Source organism: Melozone crissalis, unplaced genomic scaffold, assembly GCF_028551555.1.
Source record: "Melozone crissalis strain CALT ecotype California unplaced genomic scaffold, PUWL_Pcris_2 ptg000106l_1, whole genome shotgun sequence".
Taxonomy (NCBI): Eukaryota; Metazoa; Chordata; class Aves; order Passeriformes; family Passerellidae; genus Melozone; species Melozone crissalis.
The window spans coordinates 4,679,829-4,702,678 of NW_026535883.1; the positions used below are offsets into that span (position 1 = coordinate 4,679,829).

The 22,850-nt window shown below is 36.7% G+C and overlaps 1 protein-coding gene across 1 annotated transcript in view; it reads left to right on the forward strand.

Moving 5' to 3' along the window:
- The window catches only part of ATG5 (autophagy related 5), a 71,559-nt gene that overhangs the window by 15,610 nt on the left and 33,099 nt on the right, over positions 1-22,850 (forward strand). Inside the window, exons 5-6 of the mRNA XM_054291754.1 lie at positions 2,989-3,151; positions 15,841-15,935. Coding sequence (XP_054147729.1) covers positions 2,989-3,151; positions 15,841-15,935 — 258 coding nt within the window. The remainder of the gene's footprint in view (positions 1-2,988; positions 3,152-15,840; positions 15,936-22,850) is intronic.

Sequence of the window (22,850 nt, forward strand, 5' to 3'; positions counted from 1 at the left end):
GTTGAAATTGCCAGTGATGTTTTTGGTACAGTTTTTTTTGTGAGAGGTCATTTAGTGCTCTTGTCTGTACAGACAGTACCTATTTCTTGGTGACCAGTTCATACTGCAAGGGTCTACTGGTATGTGAAAACAAAAACCAGAACTCCTTGAGCTTTCTAAGAAAATCAGAGCCAATGCGTAGTAACTGTTCTTTCAAAGATGCAGGACATGGAGGGAGTAAGACACCACCAATGAGAGTACTTGAATTAAAGCTACTTATGTCATCTGTTAATACTTTTTGCAAATCTCCTAATTGTATAGCCAGGAGTGGCAACCAGTTTACAATTGTCCCTTTCTTCAGGGATCTGAATGAAGTTATTTATGATTGATCAGTATTTCTTCAGGTAGAATTTTTTTTTAAAAATACAAGCATACATGACCTACATTTAAATATAAAACTTACTGTTTTGTACCCTGATGGATAAATCAGCTGGGATGCCATGTTTTCTGTTGACAGTCTCATGTAGGTGAAACTGTTTCATTTACTTCTTGCAGGTGTGCAGTGTTTCTTTTTAAGTCATCACTTTCATGTTTAGGTTTTTCAGCTTCTCCTCACAGTACTTCATAGAAATGTGTCAGTGTTTTCCTGCTAAAGAAAAGCATATGCAGCACTGAGGTTCAGGAGTGTTTTCCAGTCTTTCACAGTGTTACTCCTTAGAAGCTGGGAAAATTAATCTTGCCACACCTAGTTCTACTACTGTGTCTAGATTCTTTACACTAGCTTAACTAGCTTTGACCAATTTTAAATAGGTCATTGCTGTTCTGCAGACTGCACTGTGTATGTTTTCTGGAACTCATCCTCAGGGAGTGACATTAGCTGCAATTTGAAATGCATTGGAAAAATGTAAGCAGGAAGATGTCTACCTGCAGAAAGAGAAGAATGTCCAAAAAAAGACTCTGCAGTCCAATATTTACATGTGTGGTGAAACAGTTGTTGTAACAAAACTGTTGTTTTCATAAACTTTGCTAAAATATCACTTTTAAACTAGGAAAGTCAGTTTCTAGGTTCTTATATTATTTGGCATTAGGTATGTACCACTGTTTTTTCCTTTGTTGTAAGGGATGCCAGTGTCTCTCTTTGAATTCTTGTGTGTAAAGAACTTTTTTGATCTTTAAGTATGCTATTTCTGTCTATTTGTTTCTTCTGGATTGGTTACGAGACTTTACATTTTTATTTGAGCAAGTAAATTGAACTTCTGAAAGAATTTACAGGCCTATGCAGATGTCAATTGGCAAGTAACAGTCTCAGTAATGTTTTCCTTGTAATCTTGGGCCCAATTATGCTGAGACACTCCGCTTTGTGGAGTAGAACAGGAGCAAGGTCTGCCCCCGAAGAACTTTCCTTATTGTTCTGTCTTCTTTAATGTCTTCATACTTGGCCATTCTCATGTAAGAAACTAGATTTACCTCTGTCCTTAGCTTTCTAGTCAGCTTAACATACACCAGTCCTAACAACAGCATTTCCTTTTGCAAGTTCAGCTCAAACCATGTAAACTTTAGTGGAAAAGATATTGGCAATCTTTTCTTTATGCCCCTGTTTTTGGAAAATACTCATCCTTTTGATCCACAGTTTCCAGAGTTTGGGTTCTCACTGTCATAAAGAGGAAACACTATCTGAAATTCCATTATTTAATTTCCAACTCTTCTCAATAACCTAATGAGGAGGGAACTATCACTGTTTTCCTCAGAATTTCTTTCAGGTAAGGCAATCCTCAGCTCCCTTTTTGATATTTTGGGTTTCTGTATTTTGAAGCAGTCATTTTTTCTTGAGGTTATGTGGGGGAGTGAAGGTAGAGTTTTTTCTGACATTAGGTTGCTCCTACTTTTACATGTTAACTATGTTGTAAAAGCCTTTGAAAGATACTCCATTATATGTATTTGTATTTCCAAAACGGTTTTGACAGTCCCTCACAAAAGCTTTTTAAAGTGCCAGTTTGTAATGGATTAAGAGGAAAGGGCCTCTGTTGGAATAGCATGAGAATTTAAGTATAAACATGTGGCAAGCCCTTGTTAGGAAGGGAAGTACTGATGGTGCCACCACTCTGGCTTGGCTCTGAGGTTTGCTCCATTCAGCATGGTCATAAGCAACTGTGAAAATAAAGTTAATTAGGAGGGAATAGGGGTTTAAAACTTGTGAAAGCTAAAGGTAGTGGATTTGTGGTAGTGAAAGCTTGTGTTATTATAAAATGGTTAGTGATAGTAAGTGTGGATAAAAGAAAAACTGGAGGAAGAAAACCCACAACCTCTACAGTGCCAGACTTCTGACCAGTTAATGTTCAAAGAAATCTTTTTTGTATCTGAATGAGATATACTGCCATAACTCCTTAATAAATTCATTAGGAGAGGTAGGTGTCATTTACTGAAGGGTTAAGAGTTACCTGAGGAGTGGTAGCTGTGCATCTGCAATGCTGAATGCTGTGTGCCAGTGTAACCAAGCAAAAGGGATATAAAATCAAGTCACACAAGCTAGCAGTAGTCATGTGGATTAGTTGAAGCTGGAACTGACAAAGATTTCCAGTGTCTCTAAGGAAAAATGTTTGTAAGTGACAGATATGCTACAGTTCTTATATGTAGGGGATACTGCTTGATTTTCAAGGATCTGCATAGAAATGGTTGATAAAATATCAGAGAGCTATTTCGTATTAGATGCTTGTCACTTCTCATCATTTTCTTCTATTTAATGTCTGAGATTGAATATCTGCTTGAAAACATATTAAAATTCTGGTTTTACAGAAAGTTGTTGAGCTTTTATTTTTCCTGAAACATTTTCACTGCAACCTGTTTCTTGTCAGCAGAGTGAGAGAATGGTTGTTACATTCTTCTGTAAGTAGAAAATTCCAGTGTGCTTCTTTTGCATAAATGTGTGCCCATTTAAAATTATCATTTATTCTTCATCATACAAGGTGTATGATACATTTATTTTTCTTGATCTATCATTTATTTTTGTAGAATTTTCCAGAAAAGGATCTTCTACACTGCCATTCTAAGGATGTGATTGAAGCTCATTTTATGGCTTGTATAAAAGAAGCAGATGCTTTAAAGCACAAAAGTCAAGTCATCAATGAAATGCAAAAAAAGGATCATAAGCAATTGTGGATGGGATTACAGAATGGTAAATACAACACATCAAGTATTAATTATATTCAGGTTGAACAACCTAATAAATAATTTCTTCAAATTTCATTTATTGCATGAGATATAAAATGTCATTGTTCTGCAGAATTTTTGTCTAGTGTCATGGAAAGCATTGATGGTTTTGGTGTTTTATAGGTTTTTTTTTAATTAAAATAATCATTTTGGTGTTAATTTAAATGTGCCTGGAGTTATTCAAGGAATTAGATTGGGTTGTGACTCTGTTTTAACAAACCAAAACTAGCAGCAAGTCAAAATAGATAAATATTGTCTAGTGTACTTCTGTGCAAGTGATGGTCTTTATTTGGGAGACACCTGGGGTGTAAGTATTCAGTATTAGCTATCTTGGACCATGCATAAGAGATTGTCTCCTCTAGTTAATGCTTATGAATTGTCACTGGTAACAATATAAGTAAACTTTAAAAAAAGTTGTCCCGTAGATTTAATAATTTTACTTTTCTCTCTGCCATTTTTTTAAATTGCTTGATGGCTTTCACAAGGACTTCTGCAAAAATAAGTATTGACTTGGAAAAGTCAGCAAAATAATTCAGAACAAGATCTTTAATTAGTGTTCTTACTTTGCACAAATGGTATGAATCCATATTACAGTGGACAATAAAACTTCTGTTTGTAGTGTCTTCTGTATTAAGGTTTGTAGAGCTTGTAAGGTTAAAAGCTTTTGTAAGTATTTCAGAAACTGCTCTCTGGAATGGGTGATCATGTTGCTTTCATTGCATTTTTCTCATCTCCTGAAGCTGTCATTTATATTATCCTTAGTAAATTTATTTTATGAAGACATTTTACTAGAAGCGTGAAGATGTTTATTCTGTGTTGTGGGACAAAATACTGAACAGTTAGAATTAATGTCTTCCCATATATGTATAAGAAAGATTAAATGAAAAAGAAGAACCTTAGAATGCAAGAAGACTTGAACCATGTTTTTGGTTTAGAGCAGAAGGTTCCAAGTTAGTTTTGGTTTAATGTGTGTGTTCAGTGGGTGTGTGCCTTTTTTTTTTTCATTGTTGTTTAGTGGTACTGCCTTTCATATTAAAGGTACTCTAGTGATAATTTTGAAGATGAATTGTTATTAGAAACTCTGCTTTCTATTTTTTATTTATTTGGACGAGAGTTAAAAATTAAAGCATTATCTGAATTTGCCATTTGAGTAGTAAGATCTTGAGGAAGCCCATGCATACCTCCAAAATGAAACAGCGGAAGTTAAAGTTCCTTTAACCAGAAGTTACAGAATCTTGATACTCTTGATATTTAAGGTAATAGGACAGATAAACAGCATGTTTTTTTTGTGCTCATCTTAGACTTTATCTTTTAGTTGATTATTTGTCTAAGAATATCTTCAGTTGTAGGCAAAGGAGAATTTTTCTGTTTTGCTGTATAATGTTAAGAACAGAGGTTGCCTAGCAAAGGTTTCACTGTACTTAATGAGAAATTGCACCTGTGGAATCTGACACCTGAATGAGAAGTTTAAGCAATCTTTCAAATGCTAATTTTAATTTCTCAACTCTTCATAAAAGAGAAACAAGAAAAGCTTGTGAAACCAAGAAAACTCTTTTTAAGCATGTTGTATCTTTCAATATGTTTTTATAGGTTTTCGTTTGAGATGTAATAATTTTAAACCCCTTTGTGAAACAGAATAAATGACCACAAAAAAAGAAAAGAAAGTAGCATTTGTGATAACTGCTTTGTAAGTAAAGGTACATCTGCAGACTGGTTTTGCTGTGCAACTTCAAACAATTTTCTTCAGTTCTTAATTACAGGAAGTGTTATTTGTTTAATGAGTGATAGCATTACTTAGAAGACATGTCCTGAATTTACATTTTTGAAAAAAACCCATATCCAGTTTTGTTTGGAGAAATATAACTATCAAGTAATTTGGTATAAATGTTTCTGCTGAGAAGTAGTTACTTGAACAGGTAACACATGAAACTTAGCAGTTGCTGTAAGTTGCAGCACAGAAGAGATGTAATAGTGAATTTGTGGGAAAATCTTATGCTGGTAACAGCTGCTGGTTATTCATATCAACCTTTACATCCCTCCTCCCACCGTTTCTGGTTTTATGTTAATCTGATACCAAATCAGGAAAGAAAACATATTCTTCTATTTTGTGCTGTGGTTTTTCTTGCTCTTCACAGACGATTTTTGATTCATAAACCAGATATTTCTGAGGTGGAACTCTTCTTTGGGACAGGTACATTTTTGACCAGCCATGGATATTTGTCTGTGGTAGGGAAGTGGAAAGCAGACTGTGCAGCATACTGACCTTTGTTCTTTTGTATGAATTGTTCAGATTCTTTGGTCAGAATTCATGGAAAACGTTACTACTGTTTTTGCTTTGATCGAGTTATGGCCATTTTTATCATGCATGAAAGGGATTTTCAAGTGGGTGGGTTTTTTTCTTCTTGCCTTTTGTGTGGAAAAATAAAGGCTTTCAGCTTTGAAACTCTTAAGACTCTATGGGTCTACTGATGAGTCAGGATCAAACCAATGAAATCCCAACTGTTTCCAGGGGGAGAGTTGTATTTTTTGCATGGTTCAAAGAATTAATATCTATAACTTCAGTATATAATGGCTCTGATAAATGAGGGGATTTAGATTTAGCACATCTGCTTTTTATCAGTTGTGGACTAATAGAAGCGACTGTACCCTGGAACTTTCACAAGCATCATTTATAACCAATGAAGAATAGACTTGGTATTTCTGATACATGAGTGGGAAAAATAAACAGTAAGAACTCAGAACTATTTTAATGTTTCTTTTATATATTATAAAATATAATGAAGTCATTATTTTACTGAAAATATTATGGAAAAAGCATGTAATGCTCATTCATGCTGTAGGGATTACCAGAAGTTAAGTGGCCATATTGAATTGTTCTTAGTAGAGGAGAAAAATCCTGCGAACATTCAGAATATACAATATTTTATCTTTTAATGCATCTGATCTCTTTCTTGCCTTACTGACACAATCAGCCCTGTGTTGTCTTGCATTTCATTCCAAAATCTATCTAAACTGTTCTTGGGTTTTTGAGAGCCAGAAGTTGTGTTTGTTCTCAGTTACCACCACATTTCTGTTTAGAAATGTTCAAGCTGCAAAAAAGGGAGTGTCTTAGAGCCTTTCTTGTGTTGCTTACATTTGACCCACTGAGGTTTGATGGATGTGTTTCGCCTCCTCATAGAGAACTGGTGGAAGCAATGCTGTCCTTTACCCCATGGTGAGCATGCTTTAGTAGCTGAACAAGTCTTTGTGATCTCAACTCATCAGATGAAATTTGCTTAGAAAATCTTCTGGAGTTTATCAGGAGAAGCTACTGGTTTTTCAATGCAAAGCTACCTGTTGCTTCTTCCCTGAATTGGCACCAAAATGGGGAGTTCTTTCCATGTTCAATCTGTGGAGGTTTGGTTAACTGTGAAAAAAAGATTAAATAATTCATTTGAACTTTGAAAATTAGTGTATTGGTTAAAAGTGATTTTAAAAACCCAATCATTACCTTCCTGGGCCTCCTTAGTTAAAAATGTCCCAAAGTGCATCAAGTTGGTTTATAACTAGCATCAGTACCTGCTTATTCTGGAGTTCAGCTAGCATGGCCCACACCAAACATTGGTGTTCCTGATACCATGGAACTGAGGGAATGTGATTTAGGCTGGTTCAGATAGCCCTGCACAAAGTGAGCCCACTGCTGGTTTGGTGTTGAGCAGGGTCTGGCTTCAAGCAGGCTGGACCTGCAGAATGAATCAGCTGGTTGTTAATGATATTCCAAGTGGCATAAATGTTTGGGATTTTTTTTAATCCAAATATGGGATTAATCTTTTTGTATTTTGAAATTTTAATTTCTTTTTTATTTTAATACAGTGTAATTTGCATTAAAGGGATGTTTTGGGTTTTTTTCCATAGCAGCAGGTTTTATTTGGGGTTTAGTTAGTTGTGGTGGTTTTTCTGGTAATGGATTATGACCTAGACCTCACTGTTAGTTCTGCAGTGTTTATGGGATTGTTACCCTTTCTGCACAAATGACTAAGGCAATGCTCCTCTCACATGGGTGAAGTATTGTGAGTCTAAACTGCCATCCCCCTGAAACTGCTTCTGGCTTTGTTTGTCCCCTGTGCTGGCCTGGTGTCTGCTTGAGTAGCTGCCCTTTGCTGTGGCACAAAGGTGGGGAATTGTTGGCAGCCTGCATTGCCCCCTTGCCTTTCTCTTCTCTGCTCTCAAGCAGGAGGGCAGAGCAGGTCTGTCTGTCTGTCTGTCTGGCCAGTGAGAACCAGTGGGTCTCAAAGGAGGGCAAGAACTACATGAAGGCAGAGAAGGAAGGAAAACAAAAGGTAACACAGCATTCACAATCGTACTGAAGTCTCTGCCATGAGAGCAGGTTGCATAGAGATGAGGTAGAGATTGTGTTTCTAGCATTTTCACCCTCTTGTGTTAGATGGCCATGTGTCCAGTGAAAACCATTATTACACTCTGAAGGAGCAAACTTCAAGGTCTCTTTTTGCTGCCTTCTACTTTTCTTCCTCCCCTCCCTCTCAAAATAAGTCATTTCCTGAAAAATCTGTATGGGCAAACTAAAATTTAGAGTAAACTGTCTCTAGAAAATAGACTTCACTTTTAAATTTAACTTCCTTTAGTTGTTGAAGGTTTCTTGTTTTGCAATTTGAAATGCTTCTAAGTTACTTTCTCTTAGTAAATGGCTGAATTTATTAATATGCATTAACATAAAGGTTCCTTAACTTTTAAGAAAAGCTTTTTTTTAGGAAAAACATAGTACAGGGAAAGCAAAGTGGGTTGGAAAGTTACATGGTGTTATACTGGTCAGTTTTCATATTTATAGAGAAAGCATAATTAGAAATGAAGAAATCAAAATTCCAAGGCTTTCCTAGACATGGAGCAGGGAGCTGGTGGAAGGATAAAATTGCTGGGAGTCCTTTTCCCTTTGACTTTCTCAGGAAAGTCTGTAACAAGCCCTGCTTCTAATTCCTATACAACCTGTGGGGTATGTGTTTCAAAAGTGGCTTTCCCTTTCTCCTGATCCTGTCTCACAGCAGAAGTGAGTGCATGGGTGATTGGCCAGCACTGAACCCACCACACTCATCAGCGCATTGTTTGGGAAAACCTCAACATTGGGGAAATCTTAAATTGGTGAACCAAAACCACTACACCTTGTCTGTCATCAGAGCTTTCCTTTTAGTTTAAGTGACAGGGCTTCTGAGATCACCTGGTTTTTGTACAGAGAAAGCTTTGTAGGATCTATGCATTTTGTTATTTGAATAAAAGAAAGGAAGTAGTCCATCTTGATGACTTTCTTTGCCTAAACCTTTTCCAGGTAAACTGGTGACCTAGAAATGAAGGGAGGTGGTGGTAAGGAAACTGTAAAATACTTAAAGTGAAACTTCTGGTTTGTGAGTATGTTTAGTAAGTGAAAAGAATGTTGGTAAGGTATGGGCTCCCTTGTGTATACTATAAGAAAACAGGGGGAAAATGCCTTTTTGATCTGATAGATAACCTGAAGAATGACATGCTGCTTTCTTGTACAGTCTTCAAAATGTCCTCTTATGTTGAATCTTGTTACTTTGCTGTCTGTCACATCAAGAATATTTTCACATATTTCTGTGGCTTCTGCTACATTAAGTCAAAACTGTTCTAAGGTCCTGTCTCTCTCTATCTGATAGTGACTCATATATGAAGGTAGTCTGAAAAGCTCAGTAAACTTGTGTTCCCTTTTTATGGGTGGATTTGTATTATATACCATGGGTTTTCAAATGCCCAGGTAAACTAGGTATTTAATAGCAAGAATAGTTTAACTGTAGCAATGTGTAAAATGGAAGAGAAAAATTAATATCTTAATAATGTCATACCAGTATTTCAAGCTGTGATCTCAAAAAAGCTCTCACTAACTGTAGTAGTCATTGAGAGTCAGATGTGTACTAAAATCTTCCTGAAGTCCTTGATAGTTGTAATTATTGGTGTTTTTATAAAACAAGAATATGAATTATTAATTTAGGTGAACTAAGTAATTTAGAAACAAGTCTTTATATAGCTGGGAAATTTTAATAATCAGCTGTTCTGACTAGCACAGAAATTAGTTTTAAAGTGTTCAAAATACCTATTTCATCAACAAACACTCCTTCATGTTTGAAGCGTACCACTCAAGAACTTAAGTTTTTATAAAATTGGTTAGAAATACCAGTGAGCAGAATTATGTATGCATGCAGAGTCTTAGTCTTCCTGGGAACAATGTGGAAGTAGTATTTATAGTAAATTTTGAGAAGCCTTTTTTTTTGGCTACAGCAGTTAAAAGCAATGCTTGTTAAAACATGAGTCAGTAGAAAATATGCTTGCTTTAACATTAAAGGGATACATATAAAGGTATCTTTGACTTTCAGCTGCAGGTCTCTGTACCCTACAGTTTGATTGTATGGATGTGACAGATCAATCCTTAGTGAGTTTGTCTGTGAGTGAAGGGAAAAATTGGTGGGAGCAGTTGGTGGATTGAAGGGCAGATCTGCCATTCAGAGGGGTCATGATGGGCTAGACCCTCCCAGAGCTGACACAGAGACTGGAAAAAGCCCATGGCAGTCTAAGAGCTGACTGGAAAGCAGCTTTCTGGAAGTGGATAATGGTGAACAAGAATCTGAGCGAAAGCCTGTTGCCAAAATAAAGATTAACCTGGGATCAAGCTGTTGTGCCCCCTGCTTGGCTCAGCTCTTGTAAAGCTGTACTGGGAGTGCTGTGTCCTCTTGGATCCCAAGACAAAAGATATGTGGGCAAACAGAAAAGAATCCAGCAGAGTGCTGGTAAAATTCTCAGGGGCTGGAGCACATGCTGTGTTAGAGAGTGGGGCAGCTGCCTTGTTTGGCCTGAAGATGAGGAGGAAGCTGAAGGTGGATTTAATACCAGCTTTACCTGAAAGGAAGGCCCCTAGAGCAGATGGAGTCAGACTCCTCTCACTCTTGTGTCCACTGTCAGTGGAGCTGGCAATTACCAAACAAGAACCAGTTACTAGGTAGAGCAGCAGGAAATCTGATGGTACCTGGGGAAGGGAGGGTGGGGTGTGATAGGGAGTGAAAGTGGTTGAGTGGAAACCCACAGAGACTGTCAAACTTCACTGGGCAAGGTCTTGAGCAAACTCATTGAACTTTGTGTACTTTTGGGACAGGGTGAGGAGCTGCTATTCCAAAGCTTGACCTCTAAAGTTTTTCTGTCTTTCTTGTACATCTTGTACATGAGTCTGTAGTCTCTAAGTGCTGTCTCCAAGTATTCCATGGTTCGTATGGTTGTTAGACAGTGGTGAACCACTGAGAATGGACAAGTTTTGTGTTTTTTAAACTTTAGTACTGAACATAGTTGCCTGCAAGTTGGTATTGCTTGCACAGAGCTACAGATATGATTTAATTTCAAGCTCTCAGTTTAATTTATTCCAATAAATGTCTTTAAGAAGAAACCATGAATAATCCAGACAAAACTGTGCATATGTGCTACCCAAGGGCTACACCAGTTTGTTCACTTCTTTGACTTGCTTAAAAGATGCTGAAATACAAGAGCCATGAATTAGTATTTCCTTTCTGAATTTCAACTCATTTTTGTATTAGTTCTTTCTGTTTTCTAAACCCTCTCAACAGCCTTCTTGAAATATGTCCAGTCCTAGAATCTGATAATCTCTGATAGTTACATCCTTATCAATTACAGAAACAAAATAGTTCCTTACAATTATGATCTTTTTGTTGATAAGGTTAAAGATTAGGGTGGAGTTTTTTAGTTCTTTTGCCTACTACACTGCAGTGGGAACTTCATTTCAACTGTCTGTATGCTTTTACCAGGGCTTTTCATCGCAAGATATTTGCAGGTGTATTTTTCCATTCTGTGGTAATTTCCCAGATTGTTTGTGTGCAGATTTAAAGCTATGCTGCAGTGAAATGCACGTGTTGATGGGGGGCACTTGAGCAGTGCCCTTTACCCTCTCAGTGATCCATCCTGTTGTAGCCTCATGTAGGTGAAAGGGACGTGTCTAACTTCAAGATCCACGTGAAATTTCAAGTTGTTTGAAGCATGACAGTAGTTGAGTTTCAGAAAATGACTGTAAGAGGCTAGTATGTGTGAAACTAATTTTTCTGGTTGCCTGAGGACCATTTCAGGTTGAGACTCAGGGGCAAAAGGGAGCCCAGCCTTTTAGCCCTTAGCTGGGACTAATCCTTAGTTAACACTGCTCAACACTAAGAAGTTCAGCAATTGCTGTCTATTAAGAACAAAGTATAATGGCATTACCAAGAACTTTTTAACATAACAAGGTATAAATTTGTATTAATTTCAATGACTGCTAAAGGATCTCTATCGGTTTTTCTGTGTCTGGATTGAAGGCACTTGAGATGCCTTCATGTATCATGTAGTTTGAACAGGTATTTCATGTTCAAACTCAGGTGTTTATTATTTCTTATTGGTAAAACAGTCTCACTACTGTGAGTTCAGCAGCTTTTCATTAGAAGGCACAAAATGGCCAACAATCTCTTGTTACGAGGTCTTTTAAGACTAAACTATCCAATTAAGAACTGACACCTAGATTATTTTCCCTTTTAACCCCATAACTGATCCCAAAGAGCCTCCAATGCAGACTTTTCTGCTCAAAGTGCCACCCAAACCCATGAAGAAGAAGGAAGAAACATGAAGAAGAAATCCAGGACGACGCACTGTGCCCTCCATCTTGCTTCCATTCACAACATACTAAAAATCCCAAAACCTAAATTTCTCACCAAGTGATACACCTACACTACTCTCTATAATCTGTTTCACACTTTTGTGGATTCCAGTCTATCTTGAAGTCTAGGAAACTTTCTCCATGAATGAGGGTGAAAGTCAGTGCTCCCCAGAGCAGACAGAGAAATATTCCCGGTGCCGTGGGTTTCCAGAGATTTCCAGTCTGGTTTAATGGAGAAAACAACAATTCCCAGTGTTTCCCTCTGTCAGTAATTTTTCCATCAGTTTTAATGGGTACTTTAAGGACATTAATAATTTTACTGATCAGTTTCTGAACCCTACATGCATAATGTAGGCATACTGTATTTGTAAATTTATATTTGAGTTTGCTTTGTTGCTTAATGAATTTTTGTACTGAGATTATTGTCATGGGTGACATGAATTCTTTGTAGTTTTGCCAACTCATAGATTCCCTGCATCTCTGTAGTACTGAAGGCTGATGTCTGTTTTTTGGGCATTCAGTGACTGCATTTCTAAGCAATAGATAGTTATAAATATTAGCAACTTGGCTGATACATTTCTCAATTATTTGGTCATGAACTTTCTGATCTTTGACATGAAATACATAGAGAAGCTTTTATATTTCATTTTATGCAAATTTATGTAGAATCATCATCTCTTGTTTAAGAAATATGATTAGTGGAGTCATATCAAACTTTTATACTGCCACAAATCTCTTCAAATCTATTCAAATCTTATTGTCATTACTTTAAATATTGTTATTCAGATAGGGACATCTGCCTTTTGCAAGTACTCTTTTTGCTAATACAGAAACTCTAACAATTCAAGCAAACTGTGAAAAACAAAAGGGATCAGATTTGACTGTTAGGGTGGTTTAGGTGTCATGCAGACTGCATAAGCTTTTTATGAGGGAGGGAGACAAGGGTGTAAAGTGCTTCTGCTGATAGGTAGAGAACTCTTCCTTGTTTACTGGCTTGATGAAAGCTTAGTTTTGTTTTGATTGTTAAATTTCCAGCCAGTACCTTCTGTCTTTGTCCTGTCTAGCCAATAAACTAATTAGCTCTTCCAGCTCAGTGTAGCACTAATAGCTTCCTTGAGACTTTGCAAAAATAGGGGGTACTGATACATAAAAATGAGAGAAGGAAGAATCCTTTCACTTAGGTTTTTAAGGAGATTGGGGTGGAAATTCGTCAGTGGTTTTGTTTGTCTATTTAAGCTTTTAGTCCTAAGGATTCTGTGAAAAGCAGTCCCTTTTGGATTTTGTACTTTTGGAGCTTTAGGATTCTGGCACCCAGCCACTGCTCTCCTAATAAAGGCTCTTGCCAGGTCATATATATCAGTATGCAAACTGGATAACTTTTTTCTCCCCTGCTTGCTTTAAAAATTTGTGATAGTTTTCTTACACCCAACTCTGTTTCCTGTGGTGAAAATACTTTATCACTGGAAAGATGTTCGGAGGACAGCAATATAGGGTTGTGAGGAGGAATCTGTTCAGAGGTCTTTAGACAGTGCTGTACACAGTGGAGATCTTAGGATACCTGACTTCATTATGTCTAGCTAAAATTCCTGGGGTATCAGGTGGATTGACAGAACATGCTTGATTACAAAATGCAACAAGTTCATAATTTAACTGTTGCAGATTTATTGCTGTTATATTTGGGAACCACAGAAACTATTAGAACTTTGAACAATAGATTGTCTTAAGCACTGCCTGAGTGTTCAGAGTAATTTGAGGGGTATAAATTCGTAATTTTAGCTGACTTAAATAAGATTACCTGGTTTCTGGCATGTGTTGTGGGAGGTGAGGAAGCAGGAATGAAGAACAGAAGTGAGTCAACTGCACATTACCACTGTTTAACTTCTTTTTGTCATCCAGAGCCTTCCTTGTTTTCCATATTTGCATGCCACAAGGGTTAATGTGCCTAATTTTCAGACATAAGTCTTTTAGTTGTTCATAATATCTTTTTCTCCTGATCCATAAGATGTGATGCTTATTTCTGGTGAATTTTGAGAACAGTAAACTGTTCATCCAATATTCCTAATTACAGTAATATGAGCATTAAACAAGTAAATCAAGTTAATGTTTGTTTTATTTCTGTTCAAGTAGGATGTCTCCAAATATGGAGATTCCTTATTTAAGTCTGCTGAAGCTCACTAGCTTAAGTAGGTCTGAATTGTTTTGTTTGGTGTATCACCATAACAGTTTTCTCAAGTGATTCAGAAGTGGTAATTGGAGTATAAATCTATCAGTGCCTGCTGTGGAATGCCTGTTCACACATCTGTAGTGAAAGCTACAAGTCATTCTGAGTGCTGCCTGCAAGCAAAAAGGAAACCTGCTGAATCTTCACCTTGTTAAATCTTCACCTTCCCTCTGAAAGGGTTCCTGAGGAGGAGGCGGTCATCTTTGTGTTGGACATGTCAGATTAACCTCTGACTCTGCAGACTGGCGTTCCCAAATGTGGGATTGTTTGCTTGCAGTCTGCTCCAGGGCTGTCCCTGTCCCTCCCAGCCCATGGGATGGGTGATGGATGGGGTGACACCCTGCATCAGGCAGCTCCCCATGCCGGGCAGGTGCCTGCCTGGAGCTGCTGCTGTGGCTCAGGTAAGTGCCTGTCAAGAGGCACTTGCTGCTAATCAGGAATCAAGGGTGTGGAAGTGCTTTCTCAGATAAGTATCAGGAAATGCTGCTACAGCATACCTGGCAGGAGTTTGTTCCCAGTTTCTTGGAAATTCCTGCCTTGTGTTGCATTCAGTCAGGAAAAGCAATGTATTATAAACCCTGCAGTATATACTAACCTGTGCCTTTTAGTGCACTGACAGGCATCTGTGCTGTGTGCTGGAGTGAAGCAAATCTCAAACTCATTTTCTGCAATTGCTTTAAGTGTAATCAGCACTTTTGGAAGCAGGAAGAACCTTTTTCCTGTGAATACATTTCTGAATTTTACCTTGTTTCACTGGGGATGAATTTTGTAATGGGTATATTCTGTAAGAGCCCAGCTTCTTGAAACTTGGCTGAACATTGTACCCAGGAGAGAAAATTGGAGACTGTTTGTTCCTTCTGCAGAAACATCTTGTGTATTTGGTGTCTTGGGAGAGTTAGGGCCTATAAGGAATTTGATCCCTTGCTCTTCCCTGCCTTCTTCAGTAAGGCCAGCACCAGCTTTATTCATCTTAGCTCTTTGTATTTCTTTCTGTCACTTCTGGTGCTAGTTACTTGCTTCATTTGAATAATTGATTTACATGTATCAAAGCCTTTATTACTCTTAAATTAAAGTACATTAAGAGTACATTTTAAATGTAATAAACTATTCAGTTCTTTTAGTGTATGGACAGCATGAAATGGTGTGCAGGCTATTTACCCTGCTTACTTGGATAATAACAAAAATGTGTTACAAGCATAAACTTTTATTTTCAGGTTGTGTCATGAATCTGGCAGTATATTTTCTGATCATACCATGCATTTTTACAGATTATTTTAAGATCTATATATCCAAATGTAAACCACTCAAGAAGTATTTCTCTTGCTTTAGTTTCTTTATGCTTTATACCTGTTGCTCAGTTAAAGCTAAGAACAATTAGATGTTTTTAGCAAACTGTGAGGCAGTATGGACCAGTAACATCAGGGAGTGGAGAAACAGGCACTGTTAATTGAGTAATGAAATCCATAATTTATAGCCCAATATTTCCTCAACAGTGGGAGATAAGATATGAGTTAAAGTTGCTTTCTCTTTCCATTCAATAAATCACCACATCACTGTTTTCATAGGAGAATGCAGATGACCTACTTTTGGCTTCAGGCTAAATAGGGAAGAGAAATGTGGGGAATATTAATTAATACAGGTTTAAACTTCTGTAAGAAAAGCTTGCATGATATTCCAATTGTGTCTCATTTACCTCTTTAGGCTGAAAAAATGTTACTGATATTGACAAAGTCTAATTTTACCTTCACAGATAAATTTGAGCAGTTTTGGGCAATAAATCGAAAACTCATGGAGTATCCTCCAGAAGATAATGGATTTCGATACATCCCATTTAGAATTTATCAGGTAGGAGACAATAAAATAAAATCAAACTCTTCCACTGAGGTGTCACATGTTGTAATATGTTTTCAGAATTATGTTTCCTTTTCTAGCATTATGGCAAAACTTTGCATGCTCATTTTTGCTGGACCCTTGAGTTGTATGCATTAGCAGACAAAACAGACTGTACTTATTCTAATAGGTAATTAACATTTATTATGTTGCAAGTGTGTAATACTTGACAACGTGCTACAGCTGGTGTAGATAATGTTTGTCTGTTCTTTTTTAAAAAACAGTTCAACAACCTAATTCTGTTTTTATAATAGCTGCTAACTATGAGGAATGCTTTAGATGCAAAATGCCCTGTGAAAGTTCTAAGCCAAACACTTTAGAAGCAACACTTTTCCCTCAAACACTGTATGGGGTTTTTTTCCTTGTAGGCTTTTTAAGGTGGAAGTAATGGCATAGGTCTTGCATCTATTTCTTACTTTTGTCTTCTAGTTGTATACTTACATTCCAAAACCAGCTTTGAATGTGGATTTTTTTCCTGTTTTAATATACCAGCACTTTATTTTTCTCAGCATTTTGTTTGGAGAAATATTCCTTGGAATCTTTAAAATTTTTTCTTATCCTAAGGACACCTCCTTAGTTTTTATAGCATTAAGGTCACAATGAAGTTTGGAATGATGTATGGCTAAAAGCTTATACAAAAATTCAAGTAGCCTCTCTGTAAATTAAACAGTTGTGCTCTGTTGGAATGTTTCAATCTATTTATATTTAAGTTTTGCACCAGTAGCTATGAAAAGAAAGTCCTTCATTCATAGTACTGAATATTCTGATATTACTCTGTAACAGGTTATAATGACCACAGAAGCCTATACAGTCTTGCAGTGGGCGTGGAGTAGCTTTTAATGTTAGATGTAAGACATTTACTGTCATAATGAAACCTCAGATTGAGAACGGAAGTCAGTTATTTTGACAGAGATCACAACAGATGGCAAGGTTTGTATAAGAATCAAAAACTATGTATCAGGAAGAGTGGTACTCGCAGTATTTGTTTGGTTGGTGACTAAGTTATTTGCTTGTTCTCTGATAGGTGTGAGGTTTTTAAAAAGTCTTTTCATAGAAATCACGTAAATAGGTTTGCAAAAAAGAGGTTTTGCTCTCTGAATAGGTTGCAGATCTTTAGGGCATGAGGGAAGATTTCTATGATACCACATGATTTCCAACTAATAAAGTTTTTTAAAAATAATTAAATCAATAACATCTATCACTTGAAACAGTTGTACTTATCTTGATTGCCATTACCTTTTCAATTGGAAACCCTTACTTGCCATGGTTTAAACCCAAAATATCTAACTAAGAATCAAAGACCAAACACAAATAAAGATGATGCTGAGACAACCTTTGAGAAGGTTGGTATATATTATTTTCAGTAATGCTGCTCTTAGCATTTCTAAATATTTCCAATATTTTTAAAAATGTGGGCGCAGATGTCTCTAGCTTTTTTATTTGATTTGTTAGTGTGTGTACTGATTACTGCTCTATGTGTTTAAAGGAATTTTCAGAAAGCCTTAGAAAGGGTGAGGTTATAATTTAATTCCAAACAAGGAGTTAGTGACAAACTTGCATATGGAAAATTAACTGATTCTAAAGTGTTCTTCAGATGTATTTAACCCCTATCCAGTATGCATTTGATTTCCATTAGTGCTGGTAGGAGACCTCTTGACATTCTAATTGGTTGCTTGTTTATCTCTACATAAACACCTGATTTAACCTGAGTTTATGTTGCAGTGGATATTTATTCCCTGTGTGTCTTCACACAGTGTTCCTGTAGGTACTTAGGGATACACAAGTGGATGGCAGGAAATAATGAGGCATTGCCTTCAATGGGAAGAGTTCCCCCTTGTATTCTCTATACTTTCTATTATGCCAAATTATTAGAAGGAAATTCTGTGAAGGGAACTTTCTTCTTTTTGGCAGTAGGAGGTGGATGAATTTGTTTTCCTACAAAAAAATTGTACTAGATTATGATACCAAGTAAGAAAAACCAGTCTTAGCTGCAATTAAATGTGAATTGGCAAAGTTGCTTCAGAAAAAATGCATTCAGTAAAGTGATTTGATAGCTCTTTTTCACTGAAGAATTCATTATTTTAAAAACTCAACAACTCTTTCAGTTGTAAAGTTTGTCTACTAAAATACATTTCTAAAGAATAATATGAATCATACCTTGTGTGGTGACCAAATCTGATGAGGTGTGTGGGAGAAAGAAATGGCAAAAATATGAACATCATACTTGGGTAAGTCAGAACTAAACTAACCACAGGTAATTTTAAAAACCCTTGTCCAGCACCTCTTCTTTTAAGTATAGCAGCTAAGATTGGACCAGAATCCTGGAATCTACAGTAGATAATGTGAAAAAAGGTTGAGAATCACTAAGGATTAACTTGTTTGCAATTTTAATAGTTAGCTAAGGTATCTTGGTGATTTTATTGCCAGCTGCTGTCGTATTCTGTTAGCTGTGCTGTATGGAACTTGAACCAGATAAACCTTTGACATAGGTGGAAACTTTTTCTACCAGAGACAGTTTAAAAATAGTATTATATTTTTGTGATACTTTTAATTCAATGTGTCAAAAAAGAAGTTCCCCACTTCATCTCTTCAGAGGCATAAGCTGCTTTGTCTTCAACTGACAGGTGCACAGAAGCTTTTTTGCCTTTTATCTGATAGTACTGTAGAATTGAGTGCTTTTTGCACTTGTTCTTTAATGGCAAGAAAGAAAATAATAGTAATGTTTTGAGTATGTTTTGAATCCCAGGTGTCAAACTGTTTGTATCCAGTACTAGAGCTGGTTTGGCTTGTGGAATTTCCCCCTGTGTTTATAAGACCAGCTGATGTTTCACAGTCTGATTGAACAAACTGGCTGATAGATGGCAGGAAGTTTTCATCAGTCTTTGGCTCCAGGCTCTGTGACAGGACATATTAGTCAGGAGAGGAGTCTCTACATGCTGATAGAGACTGCTCTGATGAGCTGCTGCCTGCTGTGGGAGCGTTCTGAGTCTCAGCTGTTGTGCACCTAATTTGTACTCATTCCCCATTTTTGTTTCTTGCTCTCTTCCCATGTCATGCTCAGCCACCTCATCAAGCTTTTTTCTCTGGAGTCTGCCCTCTGAGTGTATGGGATTTACAGCTGTATAGTGTATTTCATTCTTGAGATTAAAATTACAAAATTATTGGAAGGAAAGTAGATAAGAACTCTTCATGCCAAGTTTTCCTGAGTTTTTTTAGAGTCTCAATTGCTTGAGGCAGGTTGGCTGTTTTGTGTTTGCTGTCCCAAGAAGGGATGATTTGTGATTGTGTTTCCTTTATTTGGTACTGAACAAGCATTTCCTTTGCTTCCATTTTCTAAGGGTTTTGATTAGCTTATTAATTTTATTGTTTACAATTGCATACTAGGCCTTAACTTTGAACGGGTTTTCCTATCATAAGTCCATTAAAATGTTGAGATTAAGTTGTACAGTCAGAAATAGTGAGGATGTTTCTCTTCTTTTGTAACATGAGTGAAATTCTCCATGTTTAATAACATATAAGTTAAATTCAACACTTTGCTCTTTACTTAAGGCTGCATTATTGAGATGTCTGAGTCAATATAAATGTTTACCATGACCTGTCCTCTAAAAGTGGGAGTGGGAAGTAAAATATTTTAAGACATTGGTAATACCTGTCTCAATAAGTGAATCAGACACTCAAGCATGGCCATTTCCAAGCAATTGAAGACTGTTTCATCCATATTTCCACATTAATTGGCAGAGCTCAAACAAGCAATTGCAAAACCCATTGCAAGTATGCAAATCAACAGCAGAATTTGGCCCACATTATGACAGCTACTTAAAAAAAAGATCAAAAGAGGTTTTTTGGAAAGATACTGGGTCTACCCTTAGAGTTTTCAATTAATAATAAATCTACCTTTTAATTCTAGTAGATTATTAAATTTTTTGTTGCTGTTGAAAAGTCTCCATTGCATTTCAAGTCTGAATTTCTCTGACTTCAGTTTCTAGATTCTGTTTTGCCTTACCCCCCTTTAAAGTCATGTGACTTTCTGATCTCCCATATTCACTTATGGATCGGTATCAGGAGCTTTCTTTGCTAAGCTGAATCAATTCAGCTTTTTAAGCCTCTTGTCATGAGACTTTCTTATCAGTACTTAAGTTTGCTTTTAGTCATCTTTTCAAGCGCTGGCTGATAGCTTGATAATCCTCAAGATTAGTATTGAGGTTAGGGAGATATAAAGGGCAAAAGTGAAGTTAATTTTTATAGGATATTAAACCACAAATGATTCAAGCACTGGTAGAATACAGGTGAAGTTAGCTGCTACTTGAAACTTCAGATCTAAAAAATGTTATGGAAGAAGTTGCAGTGCAATACCTCGTCAAGGAAAGGAACTAGAAAATATGCTGTCGACCTGAAGAGGGCAACACAACACAGCAAGTTTCAGTGTTTTGCTGGCTAGTGTAGAGTGCTCTTGAACAGACCTGTGTACAATATCTTCGTTTTTTCTTATTTATTGAAAATGACGCTTTCATAAAGGACCTGCTGAAAATAGAAATTTGTTTCTTAAAAACTTCCTTTTATAAGGAAGAAGTTTGAGTGAATAGGAAGATCATGTGAGAGGGTGATTTGTGTAACAGCTGGGCTCAGCTGAATTTCTGCACTGAAGAGAAACAAATGGACTCTTGAGTTTTTCTAATAACTGATGGTTTGACACTAAAGAAACAGTAGCACACTTTCACCAGTTTTAAATTACTTCAAAATCAAAGCTTCATAAATAAGAAATTTTAAAAGCTTTGTTAGGTAAATATTTTTCCTTGTGCCTCATGACTGGGGGCGGTGGGGGGAAGAGAAAGAAACATTTCTATCGAGTGTTGCACAGGGGCAGTGTGATCCTTAAATACTCATTTTCTGAACTGGGATGTTTTGTTCTGTGCTGAAAGTAATAGCAATTTGACTAGTTCTCACCTTGAGTTGAAGGTCACTGTCACCACAGTCCCACCAGAGGTTCCGTAATTGCATAAGCTTTTCTTATGCATCACAGTGCACACTGAAATGAGCTGGCTCAAACCAGTGCTGCTAAAGATGACTTTTTAAACATTTTCTATATTAAGGAGTGCTCATGCAGCTCTCTTGAAAGACTTGAGGAACCCCTGTGCAAGTTCAGCCTTGTGCCTTTAAGAATCTTGGTACAGTATGGGAACTGTCAATCAGAGTTTCAAAGAAAAGTTCTGAGATGATAAACTGTATTTGTTGTCAAAACATGACTAAAGTTTCCTTAAATATGCTCAGGTTGTCTGTAAAACTGTCAATCTGCCTAGTTCAAAGCTGTTGTAAAAGTTGCACAGTGCTCAGGGAAGGAGATGCAGAGGAGATGGAGCCATAAAACCTCGATTTGCGTTGATTCTCAGCTGTGGTTGAGCTGTTACCAAGCTGGATGGTTTTAAACTAGTTCAGGCCTGTCACTAGGAGCTACAGTAATTCTTCTGGGTTGAGCGTAGATGTAGCTTGCATACAGTGAATAAAGTAGTTTTGCTTGTATGAGAAACAGTTTGTTGAGGTTCTGAGTTAATTATACCTAGTTTTAAAAAAATTAGGGATATACTGGATTCTGCATATTGGGGGTAAAATGGGTAGTATTTTTTTAATCCTTTTTTTATCTTGCAATATTTAAGTTACTTGTAAATCCCAGAAGAATCTAAGTATATGAAAAACCAGTAGAATCTTACTAGTTACTAAATGAAGTCAAAGTGCATCTTGAATTACAGTGGAATAATGAACAGTTTGTGTGGGGGAAAAAAAGTCCATTGGCAATTTGAAAGTACCTTATTCTTAATCTTTGAAAGTATCTTAATCTTAATTGCACCCTCCAATTACAAATTGGTAGTAACTTTTTAACCAACTAGTATTGTATAAAACTCTTCAATTGTTGTCTTTAATTTGAATTGTCTTATGATAATGGAGTTGAGTGTAAATAAGTTTGGGAAAGTGTTCATGCTACAAGTTTGAATTTAAGCCATGAGGTTTGAATCCTTGTGGCTCCCTAAACTGTTTCATTAAGCTGGTAACCTTGTAGATTTATATATCATCCTAAATTTGTTAAGAATGTTAGTGTATGTATGCAATTCTTTAAAAATTGCACTTTTTACCTCATCCTTGAATCTTTATTCTTAAGAATATCAATACATTGAGAGGCTGTAATGACGACAGTGAATGAAGCATTAATTCATTTCATTTGGGTCTGTGTACAGTTACTCACAGATCTTATAATTTAATTGCATTGTTCTTTAGTATAATGCTACCTGTCCTCTGATCATTGAAGCTGATCACTTTGCTTTTCCATTTCACTTGCTGTAGTCAACACTAAGTGATTTGCCACTTTTATCACATACTGTGTAATGTGGGCAAGTTCCTAGGTTGTGGCAAAAGAGACTTTGCCTACCTGAAGCTTACCTGAGCTGTATTCCCTAGAGATTGGCTCTTGTGCTCTGGTGTAGTAGCAAAAAAAAAAAAAAAAAAAAAAAAAAAAAAAAAAAAGTTGGTGAGCTGCTTTCCTCAGAAAAAGGGAAAAAGCTGATATGTAATTTTTTCTTCAGAGAAATGAGGGATGTCATCTTCAAGGGTCATTTCTGTGGCTGTGCAGCATAAGCAGTGCCTGTGGAACTAAGCCTAGCTGTCCTATCATGCTGATGCAAAACTCTGTACCTGTTTTGACTTATCAATATCAGCATTTCACCTTTACTTATTTTAAAATAAAATAGGTGAATAAAGCAGGTTAACTTGTGCACAGAATTGAAGATAAGAAAATATAGAAAGTGTTCTGTTTTTGGAAAGTACCAAGACTTCTATTTGCATTTTCCAGAAGACTAAAAGCAAATTCTCTGCAGGTAAATG